Source organism: Phaethon aethereus (genome assembly GCF_964289735.1).
Source record: "Phaethon aethereus genome assembly, chromosome: 29".
Classification (NCBI taxonomy): Eukaryota; Metazoa; Chordata; class Aves; order Phaethontiformes; family Phaethontidae; genus Phaethon; species Phaethon aethereus.
Window position 1 is genome coordinate 2,325,846 of NC_138605.1, and position 18,828 is coordinate 2,344,673.

At 64.6% G+C, this 18,828-nt stretch overlaps 1 protein-coding gene across 3 annotated transcripts; it reads left to right on the forward strand.

The window, feature by feature from the left end:
• Window positions 1-583: 583 nt before the first annotated feature.
• ASIC1 (acid sensing ion channel subunit 1) lies at window positions 584-17,932 on the forward strand (the record flags this gene model as incomplete). Of its 3 annotated transcripts, none has more annotated exons than XM_082011940.1 (11): window positions 584-1,059; window positions 2,074-2,335; window positions 15,329-15,536; window positions 15,990-16,117; window positions 16,347-16,497; window positions 16,588-16,644; window positions 16,725-16,878; window positions 16,960-17,051; window positions 17,314-17,393; window positions 17,505-17,609; window positions 17,828-17,932. In XM_082011940.1, the coding sequence occupies exons 1-11, from the start codon at window positions 695-697 to the stop codon at window positions 17,930-17,932; spliced, it is 1,707 nt and encodes a 568-aa protein (XP_081868066.1). In that variant the 5' UTR covers window positions 584-694. The 3 variants fall into 3 exon arrangements, with proteins under 3 accessions (XP_081868066.1, XP_081868067.1, XP_081868065.1); XM_082011941.1 differs by having other exon boundaries at window positions 2,074-2,269; window positions 15,386-15,536; XM_082011939.1 differs by lacking the exons at window positions 584-1,059; window positions 2,074-2,335 and adding an exon at window positions 13,285-14,602 and having other exon boundaries at window positions 15,386-15,536.
• Window positions 17,933-18,828: the final 896 nt, after the last annotated feature.

The following is an 18,828-nucleotide window of genomic DNA, read 5'->3' on the forward strand; positions in this document are numbered from 1 at the left end:
CATCCCCGCTCCCACGCTTGCACCAAGGTACCGCCGAGGCTATTTTTATTCCCCCCCATCTTTTCCGGTTCGCCCGCCGCTGCTGGGCTCGGTGCCTCTCGCACCCTCCGTGCCTGCACATCTCCCGCTCCCGTCTTCCCACCCAGCGGCGAGAGGTGGAGGAAGGCTCGTCCCAGCCCCAGCACCCACGTCGCAGCGGCAGCCACCGTCGCGGAGCGGAACGAGCCCAGCTCCGGCCGCGGCCGCCGGCCCTGATTCCAGGTTTGCATCCTCGACTCCTTCATCTATTTGTCGATGCGCTGGTGCCATTTGGAGGAGGCGAAGCGGGAACGGGGCGGGGGGGGCAGCTGGGAAGGGAGGGGTGGATATGGCGGGGTGCTGGGGGGCCACGGCACCTCAGTCCTGCCACGGGATGGGGAGGGCAGAGAGGAGGTGGGAGGGGAGGAAACGCAAGAGGCTGCACCCAAATAAATATATATACACACACACACGTATGGGTGTATATATACAGGCGTGGGGGGACGAGCGGGGCACGCACACAAAGCATCTGCCCCACGCGAGGGCCGCCGGGTGCGTCCCTGCGCGGGGATGCTGCAGGCTGGGCAGCGGCAGCACCCACGAGGCCGCCGCGGCACCAAGCACCCACGGGCTTCCTTCTCGGCAGAGTGGCCACCCCGGGGTGCCGGCACGGACCATGATGGACCTGAAGGTGGACGAGGAGGAGGTGGACAGCGGGCAGCCGGTGAGCATCCAGGCCTTCGCCAGCAGCTCCACCCTCCACGGGCTCTCGCACATCTTCTCGTACGAGCGGCTATCGCTGAAGCGCGTGGTCTGGGCGCTGTGCTTCCTGGGCTCGCTGGCACTGCTCGCCCTCGTCTGCACCAACCGCATCCAGTACTACTTCCTCTACCCCCACGTCACCAAGCTGGACGAGGTGGCAGCCACCAGGCTCACCTTCCCCGCCGTCACCTTCTGCAACCTCAACGAGTTTCGTTTCAGCCGGGTGACCAAGAACGACCTGTACCACGCGGGCGAGCTCCTCGCCCTGCTCAATAACAGGTGGGTGCCAGTGCTCAGAGGTGGCCCCAGGTGACGTCTCCGTGTGCCAGGGCAGGCCACCGCACGTGGCCCCAGCCACCCCACCAGCCCTGCGCCACGCAGGGCAGCGAGCACCGGAGGGGTGCTGGCGTGGGTGGCATCTCCTTAGTCTCCATGAGGAAGCGGATCTTGAGTTAGTTCATCTCTGCAGCTGGATGCAGCCGCTGTGCGGCACCGCCGGCAGCCAAAAGTGAGGAGCCACCCGGTCCTGCTGCTGCTCTTGAGCACGTGGCTTCCGTGCTGGCGCTGCTGGCCGGATCTGGCGTGCGTGACTCCTGTCCCCAGTGCCTGACACACGCAGTGAGGCCAGCAGGTGAAGCCACTGAGCATCACCCACCCACCGGGACTGGAGATCGGTGCCACCCCTTGAGCAGTGAGATCCTGCGGTGGCAGGGTTCATGGGGAAGGCCCTCGCCCATCCTCCTCAGGCCAGCCCATCCCCATGGACGTAGCAGCTCCTTGGTGATGCTGAGCCCCCGCCAGGAGCCTGGTGCCAGCAGCAAGGTGTACTCCCTGTCCGTGCCCTTTGCCAAGGGGCTTCCCCATTGCCCCCGCTCGTGTCCCAGGGAGGGGTTTGCAGCCACAAGAGTGGGGGCAGAGACCCAGCTCACGTCCTGGTGAGGCCACCACCTGCAGCCGTGATGCCACCAAAGGTACAGGGCAGGCATCTGGGCTGGCCTCGGCCAGCGCCAGTGCTGTGGGACCAGCTCCGGGGCAAGTGGCATGGGTTTGGTACGTGGCCGCTGCCACTGCCCAGCTTCTCCTCCTCGCCCATCCTCCTGCCGCCTCTCACGTGCCTCCGGGTCACTTGGTGCTGTTGAATGCTCTGAAAATGCTACGTGCAAAGTGCCTGGGACTTTGCTGAGCCCATGCCGGGGTCGGGGCAGAAGTAGCTTGTGTGAAGCCCAAATGGCTTTCACCAGCAGGAGCAGCCGCACAGTCAGGCCTGATCCTCTCCCCACTCTTTCCCCTAAGATACGAGATCCCGGACACCCAGACTGCCGATGAGAAGCAGCTGGAAATCCTCCAGGACAAGGCGAACTTCCGAAACTTCAAGCCCAAACCTTTCAACATGCTGGAGTTTTATGACCGGGCTGGCCATGACATCCGGGAGATGCTGCTGTCCTGCTTCTTCCGCGGGGAGCAATGCACCCCCGAAGACTTCAAAGTGGTGAGTGCCCCCGCAGCCCTGGCCCGACACCATGAATCCCCATGCGAGGAGGGTGTTTGTCTGCCGGTAGCCGCTCCTGCTCCTTTCAGCTCGGAAAGGTCTGGCAGCACCTTCATTAAGGGGATGTCACCGGGTTTAGAGGTCCAGGTGCTCCCCAGGAGCAGGCGCCGCGCGGTGCGGCTGCACGGGGTGCTCCCGTGTGGGCAAAGCTCTCAGGATCATCTGGGCTCTGCAAGGCAGGGTCGTGCATGCCGGGCTGGAGACCTCGCGCTGCAAACCGCCGCGTGGTGAGGAGGCACCAGTGGAGAAGCAGGGAGAGCTGCGGCGATGGCTGGCGGGGACCCGAGGGAGCCCCGTGATCCCTCGGGGAAAGCAGGTCCCGGTGGCACGGCACAGCGTTGTGCCCCACCACAGAGGTTGCGCCTCGTGCTGACGGATGGATCCAGCACATAATAAAGCCTTTATCCCCCTGTGGCTGCCTCTTCCCCACCCAGCTGGGAACTACACAGTGCCGGCTATTCGGGTGCTGACTAATAAATTCGGCAGCCGGGGTGGCTGTTTGCGAGCTGGCTCCAGCGTGGAGGAGCATGCGGCTCTGTGCCTTTCGGGATCCCCAACCTCGTCCCCACCCCAGGGATGTCCCACTTGCATCCCGTGTCAAGCGAGGACGAAGCCAAGGCACCGGCTGGGTGTCCGTGGGGCTGCTGCCCAGGTCTCAGCACAATTCAGGTGATTTTAATAATCTGCATTAAATTCCCTTGACAGGCTCTTTACATAGAGCTCTTTACATACTCTGTTGTCGACCGTCGGGTGTTTAATTTGTTAAATGGAGGCAAGTTGCAGCCCGGAGGGGGCTGGATCCTCTCCGGCCAGGGCTGGCAAGCGGGGCCGGGTCCCAGCCTGCGCGTGGCCACTGGCCGGCTTCAACACCAGGCTCTTCCCGGTGTACGGTCGTGTTTTCTGCGCCGAAGTATCCTCAGGGACCCTCATCCCAGCTCCCTACCTTCATCCATCGGAGTCCATATACCCTGCTTTCCGAATCCCCTCCAACCGGCACAAGCAAAATAGACTCGCAGCTGGTTTGTTATTCCTGCCTGGATTTTTCCTTGCAAACAGGTTGGGATGATTTAATGGATTTGATTAGAACAAGCTTTCTTTGTGTTACATTTATGTTGCTCTCTGGATTCCCCTTGTAGCCTTGCACAGGCAGGTGTGTGCGTGGTGGGGCTGGGGACGGTGCTGCCTGCGCCTGGGGTCCCGGCAGCCGCCCCATCTCACTGGGCTGCTCAGGAAACCGTTGCCGCACCCCTGCGCGGGGGTCCCGGGGCTCGCAGAAGCTTTTAAAGGGGTTTGTTTGGCAGGTTAATTCCTGCCGCCTCACTGCTCCCTCTTCCCTGCTCGGCCCGTGTCCGCCCAGGCTGAGCCGGGCTCGGTGCTGCTCTGGGCCTGGAGGCACCGGTCAAGGCTGGTGGGTGCCGGGGACCGTCACTCGGTGATGCACCGGTGTCCCCCAGCACATGCCCCCCCGATGGGGGTCCCACCGCCCCGGGCCAGGGGAGCAGGCGCTGTGTTCACCTCTGCGTTTTGGGAAGCCCCTTGCAGCGTCCAGGCTAGCAGGGTGCGCCGAGCGGGTGCGTTGCAGCCGGTGCTGCCCCTCTCCTCTCGCTGATACAGAGGAGATGCTGCGTCTGCAGAGGGGCCTTGCCAGGCAGGGTTTTTTGGGCTGGGGGCAGCTGCCTGTATGCAGGCAGGGACACACGTGGGTCCTCTCCCTGTGCCCGTTCCCATTGCAGCCATTTAACTTCGGTGCTGCGGCCGGTGGGGAGAGCCGGGGGGCCGACGGGGACAGCTGGGGGGTGAGTGGCCGCCGGGCGATGCTGGCTGCATGCTGATGCCGGCCGGCACAGGAGGCGACGGGAAGAACGCTGGCCGACACGCCGCGGCTGCCGCGTTATCTGTCCCCGGCAGAAGGGAGGGCTTGGGGGAGACGCGGCGAATGTAAATGAGGGGCTGCCGTAACCGAAATATCCGGGGTGACAATAAGGCGGCAGGAGCTGCCTCCTGCCCACGTCCCCCCCTCACACTGCTGCACCGTGGGAGAGCATCACCGGGGGGCAGCTGCAGCAGCACAGGGCCCCCCAGCGCTGGGAGTGCTGCCTGTGTCCCCCCGTGATGCACCCGCCCAGGATCATCCCAGGGAGGCTGTGGGCTGGACCTCAGCCCCGCCACGCAGCACATGGCATTGCCTTGCAGCCAGGACAGGATCCCCTGGCACACGGGGCTCGTGCCGGCTACCGTGGGGAAGCCCATCCTGGGATTATGTGGGCTTTTCCCACCTCCTCTCTCATCCTGCGTCATCACGGGGACACAGCAGGGGGTCCCTGGCATTGCTCATCCCTCTCCATCTCCAGCCACCCCGGCCAGTGCCGCGCAGGGGCTGGGTGCTCCCCGGCAGCAGCGCGTGCAGGATGCAAGGGTGCTCCAGGGACAGAGGTGGAGCCGACCGGGCTTGGACCAGTCCCATATGGGAGCCTGAACCCTCTAAGGTGACCCAGGGGGAAACGATTGGCCCACCCCAGATCTGCCCTGGCTCTTCAGAGCCCCTGCAGCACCATGGGGGTCTCTGGCATCCACCAAGGCTCCCCCATGGCAGCAGTCCAGGACGGGGAGGAGGAGGTGCAGGGAGGTGCAGCCGTCTCCTCTCCCCAGCTCCGAAGTCCTGGGATGGCCTTAAAGCCTGGAAGGGCAAACACAAGGCTGAGGGGCAAGTCCTGACCCCCCTCAGGGCCGTGCCCTGAGGGTCACAGGCTGAGGATGTCCCTAACCCGGGGCTGTGCCCGGAGCCTCACGCTCATAGAGCCACGCGTGGAGTGGGCAGGGGGTGGCCACCCGCTTCCCCTTTGCGGGGAAGGGGAATCACCCTCGCTGTCTCCTCTGTTCCAGGGCTGCGCTCCCCGACGCGCTCATTAGCAGCAGAGATCAATGTTTCACGCTTGCTACTTCATTATTTATAAGTTCGAGCCCTCGCTCCTCTGCAGGAACGCGCAGCCCCGCCGGCTCCCAGCTCGTCTTTCCTCTCCCTCCCGGTGCCGGCAAAGGGCCCCCGGAGCCCTGTTCATCCCCCGTGGACCTGCTCCTCACCCAGCAAAGGAAAGGCCCAGGAATCCTGTCTCTGGGCTCTAAACCCCAATAATTTTCTTTCCATCCCAGGGAAAAAGGAGGAACCCAGAGGATAAGCTTCCTCTCCACACCCCAGTGTGTTCTGTGGGACGGGAATTGGGGCTGCCCCATGTACAACCGGCATTAAGCCTGGGGACGGTGCCTCATGCTCGTGGAGACCCTTTTCGGGGGTCGGTGCAGCCAGGGGTGATGCGAGCGGCCGTGCCTGGCGCGGTGCAACGTGCAGTTGCAGCTTTTCCTTCTGACACCCCACGAGCCCGCCCCGGGGGAGAGCCACGTCCCCAGCTCCTCATCACCGTCCTGCTTCAGGGCTCGGTGGCTGAGCCTGGCATGGGAGCTGGGAGCCCTGGGGCAGAGCGCGTGGGACATCCTCAATAAACTGCAGAGGATTAAGACCTCTGGACCGTTTCCATGAGGCTCCGGGGCTGAGCTGGCACGAGGGAGAATTGAGTTTGACATGGAGATCATGCTGCTGCCTTTTGCGTTGGATTCTGCATCTTCTGTCCTGGAAATACCAAGTGCACGGAGGAAGAGCAAGGGAAGGAACAGGAAAGGGCTGGAGCAGCCCCGGCAGACCCCAAGCACACTCCTCCTCTCCTCCTTCCTCCCATCTCCGGAGCAATGCAGGAGCTGCTGTGATGGAGAATGGATCCAGCAGCATCTTATTGTACCCCACTGCACCCCATTGCACCCTGCTGAGCCTCCCCACTACCCTTCTGAACGCCACTGCACCTTGGTGAACCCCACTGGACCCCAGCAGGTCCTGCCGTGCCCCTCTGCACCCCGCTGTGCCCCCCGTATTCTGCAAAACCCCAATGCATGTCCCTCTGCACCCCCAAAGCTTCTCTGCACCCCTCTGAACCCCCTGCTTAGCCCACTGTGTGCTGGGGTCAGAGCACCGTGGCTTTTCCCCCTGCAAAAAACCCTCATGTCGTTCAAACCTGCCCCCGTGGTGGGTGCCGGCGTGCCCTCCAGCACCCATGGCAGCTCAGAGGGAGGGGTGCAATGGGGCACGCTCAGGCTGCCGGTCTCCCCAGCCCCACGGGACCCACGCCCCAGCAGCCACTGGGGGACCCAGGCGTCCGGCCCATGGCACCCCGTGGCTCTGCGCGGAGCTGCGGCAGTCACAAGCCCAGGAGCCCCACGGCGAGCAGCGCTCCCCCGTGTCGCAGCGTTGGTGGATAATCATAGAGCTGGAGTGAAAAGCATCTCCAACACAGCTGGAGAGACCGGGCGCGGGAATTACTGATACCCAGATATTTCCTGGAGCTTTAGACAGTTAATAAACAAACCGCATGGCCCATCTGGCGCTGGAAAAACAACCTGGGGAGCACGTGTGGGTGGCAGGGGCGTCCGCTGGCCCCAGAGCGCGTTGTCCTCCTGGTTTGGGGCCAGTCCCCGGCGGCAGGACGAGCCCCGGCAGCTCCCGCCACGGTGCCCAACGGAGCCAGCACGTTTACAAATTCTGTAAGACATTCAAGTGATTTATGTAAATCACTTTTTAAAGCGGCACACGGGCTCCTAAATAACTTATAAGCATTTGAAACTGCTCACACGTATCCGTTCTTTCTGAGCGGCGATTCACCTCTGGCATCCCGGCGGCTCTCCCCGGGGCCGGGCTCACCCTCCGCATCGGCCTCTCTCTGCTGTCCAACAGCAGCATCGTTTGACCCCAGAGGCTGCATCATTTTCTAGATGAACAAAGCAAACCCGGTGGGATATGGGCCGCCTGGTGCAAAATAATCGGAGGTGACGGAGCAGAGGAGCAGCCGCGCGCGGGACCGCAGCCGTTTGCCGGCGGTGACGCGGCTCTGCCGGGAAGCAGAGCGGGTTGGGAGCGCCCCGACTCTGTCGGCTCATCTGCAGCTCAGAGACTTTCAAGCGTCTCGGTATTTTGCTCAAAGCAAATCGTCCAGAAAGCGGCCGCTTAGCCCTCGGGTGCAGAGCAGACACCGGCGAGCGCTGCTCCTCAGCTGCCTCCTTTCCCCAGCTTCATCCAAGCTTTTCCGGACGCGGCGCCCGTGGGGCAGGAGGACCGGGGACCCCTCAGCTGCTTGTGGCTTTGCTCACCTCATGCTGACGCTATCGTGGAGATGGCAACTCTTGTTCGGAGCCAGCGGCATTTCACGCTCCCTCCGCAGCGGGACAGCGATGCTGCGGGGCGACGCCGGTGCCGCTGCCGCACGGGAGCAGCGTCACCGAACCGCCGCGATGGCGCAGAAGAGGGTCAGGAAGGAGCGTGCCGAGGACACCAGCGCGGGGCACGGGCGCGGCAGGAGGCCGACGCGTGCCGGTGCCTCACAGCCGCTTCATTAGTGGTTGCGCGATGGAGCAGGTGAATCATTTAGCGCCTCGGACCTCTGAGCACTGAACAACATCGCTCCCGCCCGCCCCAGCGGGCGACTGGGAAAGGGGAGAGAAGGACAGGCAGGATCGGGCCCAGCCGGGGACCGTTTAGTCCCCGTCCCCGCGCAGGGGCGACGTCCAGCCCAGCCGCAGGCACGGCCGTGCCCAGAGCCGCGGCGCGCCCCGCGCAGGAGCGCCGCGCGCACCCGGCGGTGTCACGCGCGCCCGGACGCGCCACGCACAGCCCGGGGGTGTCGCGCCGAGAGCTCGGAGCAGCTCAGATGCGCCTCAGGCCACTCCTGCTCCCTTGCAACGCCTTTGCGCATAAAGAATCATTAACAGATGAATTATTAATTATTATTAATCAGCTTTAATGGCATCCGCGGCTGCCGGCAGAGGTGAGGAGGCTTTCGAGCGCGACCCGGCCGCAGCGGAGGGAAGGCTGTCACGGCTGCGGACGGGGTGCCCCGGGCACGTGCACCCCACAGACGCCGGCCCCCGGGAGCCGCGGGCGGGAAGCACGGGCCCGGGCCGGCGCCAGCAGACGCGACTTTTCCAAATTGTTCCCCCACCAATCTCCCTTCAGCCTTTGCCCGAGGCGCGGGCCGAGCAGCAGCGAGGCACGCGGCGCCTTCGCCGGCCGCGGGCGGTTCGGGGAACCTGCCCGGGAAAGCTCCTGGCGACGCTTTCGCTTCTCTCCCCCGACACCAAGCGGGGCGAAGCCGGGGCGGCGGCGGGGCAGGTCCCCCGAGCGCGCGGAGCCACGCCGGAGGCAGAGACCTCCTCGGGGAGAGCCAGGAAATTAACTGTCTCGCAGCCTTTCGCCTCGGTTTTAATTTATCTGGCTTTTTATAGACGCCTTTGTTTTATTGCCTGCAGAGAGTTTGGCCGGAGCCACGGCTCCCCGAGCAGCAGGCATCGCTGCAGTTCCTGCGACAGCCATGACTCAAGAAGCTCCTCACCATCTCAGGCTCTTATTTATTTATGCAGGCCCTGACACTTGGATATTATAACCTCTTCTTTTTTTCTTTTTTTACTTTTTTTTTTTCCTGGATGGAGGGTTTGGTGAATTTGCATCCAGGCTCTTACGTAAAGCCAGAGATGGGGCGTGGGACGGCGCCGGGGCGGGGTGCATCCCGCTCACCCTCCGGTTTATCAGGGGGTTTTAGCCCCTTGCTCCTCGCTCTCCCGGCAGCCTCGTGGCCCAGTAAAGCGACAGCGAGACCCATCCAGAGCAACCACACACTGGGGCTGAGCAGCCACCCCGCCTGGACTGGATTGAATTGGATTAGATTTGAAAACCGTGATGCACACGGAGCCAGAGCGGGCGAACGCAGCAAGCAAACCAGATAGAAATATCATTTTTTTTTTCCCCCCCGCCCCATAAAACCGGTGGCTTGAATCTGCTTGTACAAACTGTCTGAACAATTGCGAAGGATGTCGAAAAAAATGGCAATCTGCTTATGGGCAATTGCAGATTGGCAGGAAACCTGGGAAGGCATTGGGATAAGGCAGAGTAATCCCAGCCACCCAGGAACCGGCGGCACCGCGGCAGCACCCTCCGCAGCCCGGCAGCGCGGGAGCCGGCGCAGTGCCGGCGAGCCCTCCGCGCCACAAAGGGACACCGCCGGTGGGTAGATCACCCGGAAAGCTCTCCGCACTACAAACCGATTCGATTACAGAAGGATAAGGTGGCTGCGGGAGCCGCCACAGCGGCTGCACGGCGAAGGGCCTGGCTGTGGGTACACGCTCGACCCCCTCGGAGCTGCTGGGGTCCTGGCTGAGCCCCCCGAGACCCCGAGCCAGCGGGGCTGCAGGCGGCCTCTGAGCCCGGGGCAGCAGCACCGGCACCCGGCTGGGAAGCGCTGGGCACTGCTGGCCCGGGGAACCTTTGGAAGATTAATGGAGTTTAAATGGAAGCATTTGGAGAGGAGATAAGGCTCATCTGATATGAAATCATATGGAACGACGGGAGCCAGGGAGGCCCCGGGCCCATAATGAAGTCCACTTAGCGCATTACTCACCATAACGTGCTCTTTATTAAAGCCCCGCGCTGCAGGCGCTGGGTCTGCCAGGGTAGCCCAGGCGGGATGGCACGGGGTGCTGGAGCACCCAGCCCCTCCACCCTGAGCCCCTCCACCCTGAGCCCCGCCACCAGCAGCCGCCGGGACAGCGCGCACCGGCGCTGCGCGCTCCCGGGAGGGGACCCTTGGTTTCTCATCCCCCGGGCGAGCCAGGGACGGGGCTCCCACATCCCCAGCACCGCGGCATCGCCGGTCCCCGCGGCCGGGCTGCCTGCGCCCGCGGGGACGGGGTGGAGAGGAGGCGGAGGTGGGGAATAATGCAGAGGAAAAACTCCTTTTTAATCATCAATTTTTCTGCATTAGAATGTGACATGCTAATCCACTGTGAAGCGTCTAATCTGGGGGATAAAGGGCCGGATAACACAAGCTGTGCCCGGCTTGGCCGGCGGAGCGAGCGGAGGCAAGGTGGCAGCATCTGATAAGGGGCGGCAGGATTAGTCCCGGCAGAGATCCCCGCCGCTCGGGCAACCCCACCTTGCTCGGCTGCCCCGACTCTGCGTCTCGTCGGGCGCGGGGAGGGGAGCTGCAGCCCCGGCGCCGTCCCGAAGCGGCGATGGAGACACCGCGGGTGCCGCCACCGCCACGCTGGCAGCTCCGGCAGCTGCAAAGCACCTTCATGGTCCAAGGCACGTTGCGACCTGATTTTTTCCCCCTCCGACGCAACGCAGCCGGCTGCGTGACGGGAGCAGGACAGCCCAGCTGCAGGGTGCCCATCTGCCCCATCCGATATCCCTCCCCCAAGTCCTGCTGCTGGCTGCCGTGGGGTTGCACCCCATCTCATCCCTTCTCCCCGGCCAGCTCCAGCCTCCGGGCACCCCCGGGGATGGTGCAGGCAGCTCGGCGCTGGCTCAGCCGGTCCTCCAGCGGGTCCGGCTGCCGGGGCGCTTCCCGCGACAGCTGCCCCGGGGCTGGGCGGCCGCTTGCAGGCCTGGGATAACGGAGCTCGCAATGTTGTTTTCTCCTCGCCTCCTCGGGGATTGGTTTATCTCTATGAATAACTCCATCCCGGCTTTGATCTCCTCTGCCATTAAAGCGTGACAGGCTGTGAAATGTGCTGCTGCTGCCGTCAAATCCCGCTCCCGCTCCCCCCCCGCCGCCTCCGTGCTCCCCTGCTCCGGGGAACCTCCTTTCCCGGGCCCGTGACAGGCTGCAAAGCAGCGAGCAGGGCCCAGCCGCCCCGGGACGAGGCCAAACGCTGCGCCGGAGTCAGGAAAAAACCAGGCTCCTTCCACCATCTCGCGTCCCTCGCTGCGGCGGCGAGGAGGGCATCGAGCGTCCCTGGTCCCCAGCGGTGGGTCGGGGTGTGGCGGCATCATCCCAGCACGCGCCGCCACGGGGGCTGATGTCACGGCTAATTATAGCATCCCCCGTCCCTCTCCCCCGCCAAAGCTTTACCTGAGAGAGGGTAAAAATAACTCCCGGCGAGGGAGGAGCTGGAACGAGCCCAAGGACTCCTCCAGCATCTCCGAAACTCAGGCAAACCGGGACGGCACTGCGACGTGGGGACGCGGCCACAGTTCGTCCCCAGTCGTGGAGTTGGGGCACGTTCCCCCCAGTGCCGCCGTGCTCCCGGCTGCGGTGGCCGCCGGTCACCTTCACCCCAGCTCGAGTGTCAGCTCTGGGGCCGGCGGCGGTAACCGGAGCTGGGGCAGCGCCCGGCCCCGCCGCCCCACGCGGCTGCGGGGGACCCGCACCGGCGCTCTCCGCCAGCTGTTTGAGCTGAGCGAGGCGGGCTAATGGCCCCAGCCGATGATGGAGTGTTTTCATTACAGCACCTCCCTCTCCGGCTGCAATCGCTCCCACGAAGACACATTAAACCTCCCCGCGCCACGGGACGGGCTCGGCCCCTCGCTCACACCACCGGGGACCGTCCCACGGGCCCCCAGGCAGTGCTGCTCGCCTGTCGCTGCCCTGCCAGGGCTGAACAACCCCCTCCGGGCTTCTCTTCCATTTTCCTTCTTCTCCTCTCCCTCCTACAGACATTGCACAGAAACTCCCCGTCCCGGAGCTGAGGAACCCAGAACCACCCCCCAGCCTCAGCCTGTCCCTGCTCGCTCTCTGCCGCAGCATCCTCCGGCGCCCGTCCGCGTGTGACCGGCCCAGCTTGCGCCCGCAGGGCTGAGCCAGCCCAGTGCCCCCGAACCACTTCTCGGGTGAAGCCCTGATGCCTTTATAGCCCAGCGCTGCCCACGGTGCAGCTGCAGCTCATCTCGGCCAAAGACAAAGGGCCGGGATGTGACCTGGTCCCCACGACGTGGTGGCTCCCAGCTCCCCAGTCCCCCTCCCCGGCCTCGTTTCCCAGGATGAGCTTCCAGCTCAGGCTCCCTGGGTTGCTCCCACAAGGCACGATCTTGCTTTATGAAATTGCGTCCTGTGGCTCTGGTGCTCATCCCCAAGGTCACCCACCCTTTCTCCCAGGTGCTGACAGCATTCCCAGTTCGTGGCAGCTGCCAGCGTCCCTCTCCCACGAGGGCCCTGTTGGGAACGCTGAGCTCGGGGAGCTCCGGAGCAGCCCCTTGAGGGACAACGCGCTGTCACGTCGTCGGCCGTAACCTCCTGTGGTCCTGGCTGAGCCTGCCCTGGCCGGGTTCCCCGGCGCGTGCCTGGTCCATTACACCGGCACCGCTTGCTCGGGAAGAGCAGATGGCTTTGCGCCAGCATCCGACCGGATTTGCACAAGTTTCCTGGTTGCATTTGTCCACCCGGTTTGGTGGCGCGAGCTGGGATGTGCTTGGGGCCCGGGAGCCCTGTGCTGCCCGCAGGGAAGGAGACGCGGCAACCGAACCAGCGGGCCGGGCCGCGCTCGTTGCACCCGGGCGTTGGCCAAACCCTCCCGTCCAGCTCTTGCGCATTAAAGCGCTGCCGTATTTAGATGTGCCCCTTCCCCTCGGGCTGGCGACGGCGGCTGCGGTGCTGGGATGGGGCTGGAGATTGCTCTGCGGTCGCATCGGATGCTTTTACGAAGTGCTGAGTGCAGGAAAAAAGCAAACCGCAAGAAGGGGCTGTGCTGCTGCAGGGCTGCAGGGAGGAGACGCCTTTGCTCCCGGCAGCCAGCCCGGCTGCCGGCTCCATCCCACCACCCCACGTCTGGGCCGCATCCCCAGGACCCCCGGCACTGGCCGGCTCAGCAGCACGAGGCCCGGGTGCCATCCCGGGGGAAGAGGTGGCTCCCCATGGCCCGTGGGATCCAGAGCATGAGCTGACGCGCCGTGCGCTGCCTGGGCTCTGCGGGAGGAATCGTCACCTGAACCGTGGCAACGCCCAAATCTTGCCAAAACCAGCCCAGGCTTCGAGGAGATGGACCTTGCACCACTCGGGACATCTCCTTTGCCGGTGCCCCGCGGCACAGGGAGACGAGCCCGCAGGGACGGGTGCTGCCAGGACACCACAGCACCCTCCCGCCCTCGCTGGTACAGCCCGGGCGGGCGCTGCGGCAGGACGGTGTCACCGGCATTTTGGGAAAACCTCTGGCTCTGCCTGCCCTGATGAAGAGCCGGGCGAGCCCGGCATATGGTGGCTCCGGAAACAGCCGGGCACCCGGTGGGGAGGGCCTGGCTGGAGCAGCCGGTCGGGCTGCCAGCGCCGCGCTGCCCCGCAGTGAGGACGGAGGATGCGGGGGGGTACGCGGCACGCCGGGTGCCTGCGCACACGCCCGTGGACGCCCGCATTCGCCAGACCCGGCAGACCCTCGGGGCCCCTGGGCAGCACCAGGAGCTCCCAAGGCGTCGGCGCTTCTGGAGCCAGCGGCGTCTCTGCTCCGTCCTGCCAGCCGCAGCCGGCCGGTCCCGGGGGACCTGGGGAGCCCGCAGAACCGCCCCTCGCTCCTCCTCTCCTCCTCCCTGCTCCTGAAATACCCTCCTCTCTCCATCCCCTCCAACCATCCCGCTGCTCCTCTCCCTCACTTGCGCTTGCCTCTCGCTCCTTTTCCCTTCTCTGTTTCTCTTCTCGGAACTTGCCCCTTCCTCCTTCCCTGCTCTGCCCCGGCCCCTTTCACCCCACCCCAAGGAAGGAACTGACCCACCCCAGGCTGTGGCAGAGCAGGGACCCCCACGCCGGAGCCGGGACCTCCACGCTGCAGCTGGGACCCCCACGCTGGACAATGCCTCTCCAGATACTCTGCACCATCTCCTTCTCCAGTGAGGAAGGACCAAGGGATGCTGCCGCCACCGGGAGGGGAGAGGATGGAGCAGACGAATTCCTGTACGGGCAGGAGGAGGATGAAGAGGAGGAGGAGGACGTGGGGGCAGCCACGGACTTCGTGGCCTTTGCCAGCAGCTGCACACTGCACGGGCTGAGCCACATCTTCGTGGAGGGCAGCCTGGGTGCTCGGCAGGCACTCTGGGCGCTGGCCTTCCTCCTCTCCCTCTCCGTCTTCCTCTACCAGGTGGCCGACCGCATCGTCTACTACCTGGAGTACCACCACGTCACGCTGCTCAGCGAAGAGGACAGCCCCGAGATGACCTTCCCCGCCATCACCTTCTGCAACATCAACCGCGTGCGGGTCTCGCAGCTCAGCCACGAGGACCTGCTCTACCTGGCCCCCCTGGTTGACTACGAGCCCGGGATGGAGCTGGGCTTTGCCCCGGCCCAGCCCGGCCCTGGGGATGAGGACGAACCCCTAAATTTGTACAGGTTTTTTAACCGCACTTGCCACCAGCTGGAGGACATGCTGCTGAGCTGCAGCTACCGGGGCGAGCGGTGCGGTCCCGGCGACTTCGCGGCGGTGAGTAGCCCCAAGGTGGCCGGGCACGGGGAGCAGCTGTGGCTGGCATCGTGTCGGATCAGGCACAACAGGCAACACTGTCCTCGCCCAGCTCGCTCGGGGACAGGCTGATACTTCAGCCCCGTCCGCAGGCACCTGGACGTCTCACGGGAGCCGGGGACGGTGCCAGCTGTGGAGACCTGCCGGCAGGACACAGGGAGCAGCCCCAGGGCTGCGCTTGCAGAGGAGGTGCCTGGCACCTCCGTCCCCACGTCACCACCGCCCGTGGGACACCATGCGGTCTGCAGCCCGCTGACCCCACGTGCCCCTCGCCCGGGCTGGCAGCGGCTCGGCTGCGTGGAGACGTGGCAGCTGCCAGAGGCGCTACCTGAACGGCCGAGGAGGGACAGGGGTCTTCAGGATCCCACCCAGCCCTGTCCTCTGCGGGGACGGAGAAGGGCTTGGGGCCCACACGGCTGCGTAGGGCTGAGTGCTGCCCCTCTGGGGAGCCGGGGCTGCCGTGGGGTCCGTGGCGTTGAGGTGCTGTAAATCTGCAAAGTGTCTCCTCCGAGTCCGTGCCTTTCCTGTGCCCATCACCTTGGTGGGGGATGACTCCTCCTCTACCGGGGCAAAAGATGGGAAGTTCCAACAGTGAGGGACACCCCGTTAAGGCAGGAGCCTGGGTCAGATCGTACCCCCAGGCTGGGGATGGCTGTGTCTTGGGGCTGGTGATGCTCCCGGTGCCAGCAACAGTTTGGTGCCAGCAGAGGGGCCCCAGCCTCAGCCCCGTGTCCTCTCCTGCAGGTCTTCACCCGCTATGGGAAGTGCTACACCTTCAACGCGGGGCAGGACGGGAAGCCCCGGCTCATCACCATGAAGGGGGGCACCGGCAACGGCCTGGAGATCATGCTGGACATTCAGCAGGACGAGTACCTGCCAGTGTGGGGGGAAACAGGTAACCCAGCACCCCAGCGGCTCTCCCAGCAGGTCTCCTCGGCCACTAGCAGCTCCCGGGGTGCTTCCCAGCCCCTTCCCCACTCCACAAGTCCGCATCCCTCAGCTCCCTCCTCTTCCCTCCTTCCATTTCTCATCACTTTGGGTCCTTTTCTTTCCTTTTTTCCTCCTTGTCTTTGCTCTTTGCCATGGCAACTCCCCATCAGTTTAGACAAGCAGCCATCACTTGTTTATAAATAGAGGCAAACACTTTCCCTGCCGCTCTCCCCGGGTGCTGGAGCAGGAGGGTCAGAGGCGGAGGGGACAAGGACATGGTGTGGCAGACAGACGGACAGATGGACGGACACACGAATGAATGAATTCACCCAGGGGAAGGGTGGGAGTCAGCAGGGTTCGACGCAGTGCTGCAGAGCGGGGTACAGCATTGTGCTCACCCCGCTTCTCTCCGCCGCAGACGAGACCTCGTTCGAAGCTGGAATCAAGGTGCAGATCCACAGCCAGGACGAGCCCCCGCTGATCGACCAGCTGGGCTTCGGTGTGGCGCCCGGCTTCCAGACCTTCGTGTCCTGCCAGGAGCAGCGGGTAGGGACTGGGGGGTCTGGGATGCTCCCTCCCACCCTGCGCTGTGGGCTAGAGCTGCCGTGGGACACTGAGCCCCCTCCCCGTGCCCCTGTCCCCTGCCCACATGCCAGATGGAGAGAGGGACCTCGCCCTGGGGACCAATGCAGCGAGGGTGCCTGCCCCTCGCCGTGCCAGGCGTCAGGGGGGTGGTGGGCTTCTCTCCTCACTCCTGGCTTCTGCCCCCTCCCAGCTCATCTACCTGCCACCTCCCTGGGGCGACTGCAAGGCCGTGGCGGGCGACTCGGAGTTTTACGACACCTACAGCATCACCGCCTGCCGCATCGACTGCGAGACCCGCTACCTGGTGGAGAACTGCAACTGCCGCATGGTGCACATGCCAGGTGAGCCCTGCGCGCGGCAGGGTCCGGCCCCGCCGGGCTCAGCCCACCCACATGGTCCCACCGGGAAAACCCGCTTTCTCTCTCCTCCAGGCGATGCCCCTTACTGCACCCCGGAGCAGTACAAGGAGTGCGCGGATCCGGCCTTAGGTGAGGCTGCCCGGCCCTGCGGGACCGAGCTGTGGGTGTTGGGTTTCTCCATCTCTCCGTCTCCCTCTCTCCCTGCCCAGATTTCCTGGTGGAGAAGGACAACGAGTACTGTGTCTGCGAGATGCCCTGCAACGTGACCCGCTACGGCAAAGAGCTCTCCATGGTGAAGATCCCCAGCAAGGCCTCCGCCAAGTACCTGGCCAAGAAGTACAACAAGTCGGAGCAGTACATCGGGTAACGTGCTGCAGCCGCAGCGATGAGGCGGCATCTTGTCCCTCCATCCCAAACCTCTGACGCCGCTTATGTCCCGCACAGGGAGAACATCCTGGTGCTGGATATCTTCTTTGAAGCCCTGAACTACGAGACGATCGAGCAGAAGAAGGCGTACGAGGTGGCCGGCTTGCTGGGTGAGTGTTGGTGGCTGTGCCGGGGGCCCTGTGGCAGCACCCGGCCAGCACCCTCCAGCAAGGTGGTCTCACGTTGGCCCCGTGCGCTGCGGCCCTGTTCCCGAGGCACGGGGATGTGCCAATAGCGTGGATGCAGCGCGGGGCAGCCCACTGCCATGGCGAGGCATCAGTCACAGCAGTGATGAGTTCTGCCCTTTCTCTGCTCCCTCCGCCACCGGACTCCGGACTCGCGCCACCCTGATGGCTTCCCTCTCCTCTGCAGGCGACATTGGAGGGCAGATGGGGCTGTTCATTGGGGCCAGTATCCTCACGGTACTGGAGCTGTTCGACTACGCCTACGAGGTGAGTGGCTCTGCTGTCCCCCGGCTGCCAGGGAGCCCAGGTTACCCTGGAGCACCGAAACGCTCGTGCGGGACGTGGGGCAGAGCAGCCTGTGAAATCTGGCTCTCACAGGTGATAAAGCACCGGCTGTGCCGGCGGGGCAAGTGCCGCAAGAACCACAAGAGGAACAACACAGACAAGGGCGTCGCGCTGAGCATGGATGACGTGAAACGCCACGTAAGTGTTGGGCATGCCGCAGGAGCCACCACTCCCCTCTCGCAGCTCAAAGGCTGCCCCAGATGTGTTGGGATGGGGGTGTGTCACCTTTTTGGGGAACACTTGGGAAAGGAGCAGAGGCACCAGGCAGAGATGCTGTGGGGAGACAGGACTCGCGCTCTGCGGTGGTCTGGGTGAAACCGGTACCCGCAGCATCCCGTCCGTCCTCTGCTCCGCAGAATCCCTGTGAAAGCATACGGGGCCACCCGGCAGGGATGACGTACGCAGCCAACATCCTACCTCATCACCCGGCCCGGGGCACCTTTGAGGACTTCACCTGCTAACCGACGTCTGGATGTACAACCTGAGCTACCAAAGCCCTCCGGAGAGCTGCCCTTCTCCCTGCGAGCGCCAGCGGAGAGACACATCTAGGGGACCTTGCTCCTCGCCACGGTGGGACACGGACAAGAGCGACGGCTTTGGATTTCGGGGCAGGCGGTCGGGTCGGGTCATGCTTGAACCCGGCGCGCAGCCCCTGTGGCAGCTGCTCCGCGCTTGCCCTGCTAGTTCAGAGACTTGAGGATGCTCCAGCCCGGCCATCCTCGCGGTGCGGGGAGCGACACGCACAGCGGGCTGGGGCACGGGCCTGCCCCGTCTCCTCCCCTCGGCTCCCCTCAGCCTTTTTAACTAGAAACCCAGAAGCCAAGAAGAAGCAGCCGTTTGGCCGCAGAATCTCCATCCACAGCCCTGTCCGTCTGTCTGTCCGTCCATTGTCTCCATGCCCATCCTGCTCCAATGCCTTGGCCGGCACTTGCTGGGACCCCCGTGCCCGGCAGGAGGGATCATCAAGGAGGCCCCCGGCGTGCCCAGCAGGCACGGCAGTGGGTTCGGCAGTCCCAGGAGAGCCTCACTGTCCCCTGGGACCGCGGTGGCCCACAGCCCACCCTCGCCTGGGCACTTCTGGCCACTCCATGCGCATGAAGACGGGGCACCTCCACCTCTCCAAAACGTCTTTCTCGGCACCCTGCCCCAGCGACGGCAGTGCCCAGCCGCCGAGCTCACTGGCTGGCTGCGAGCACCGGAGGGGACTCGGCCGGGGGGTCACCACCTCGGCACTGAAGACCCCGCTGCCCGACACTCTCCTTTGGCCACGCTGGGACAGGCGACGGTCTGGTCTCCCTGCCCATCTCTCCTGGGCTCTGCGCAGCCTGGCCAGCACCAGCCCTGCCCCACAATCCCT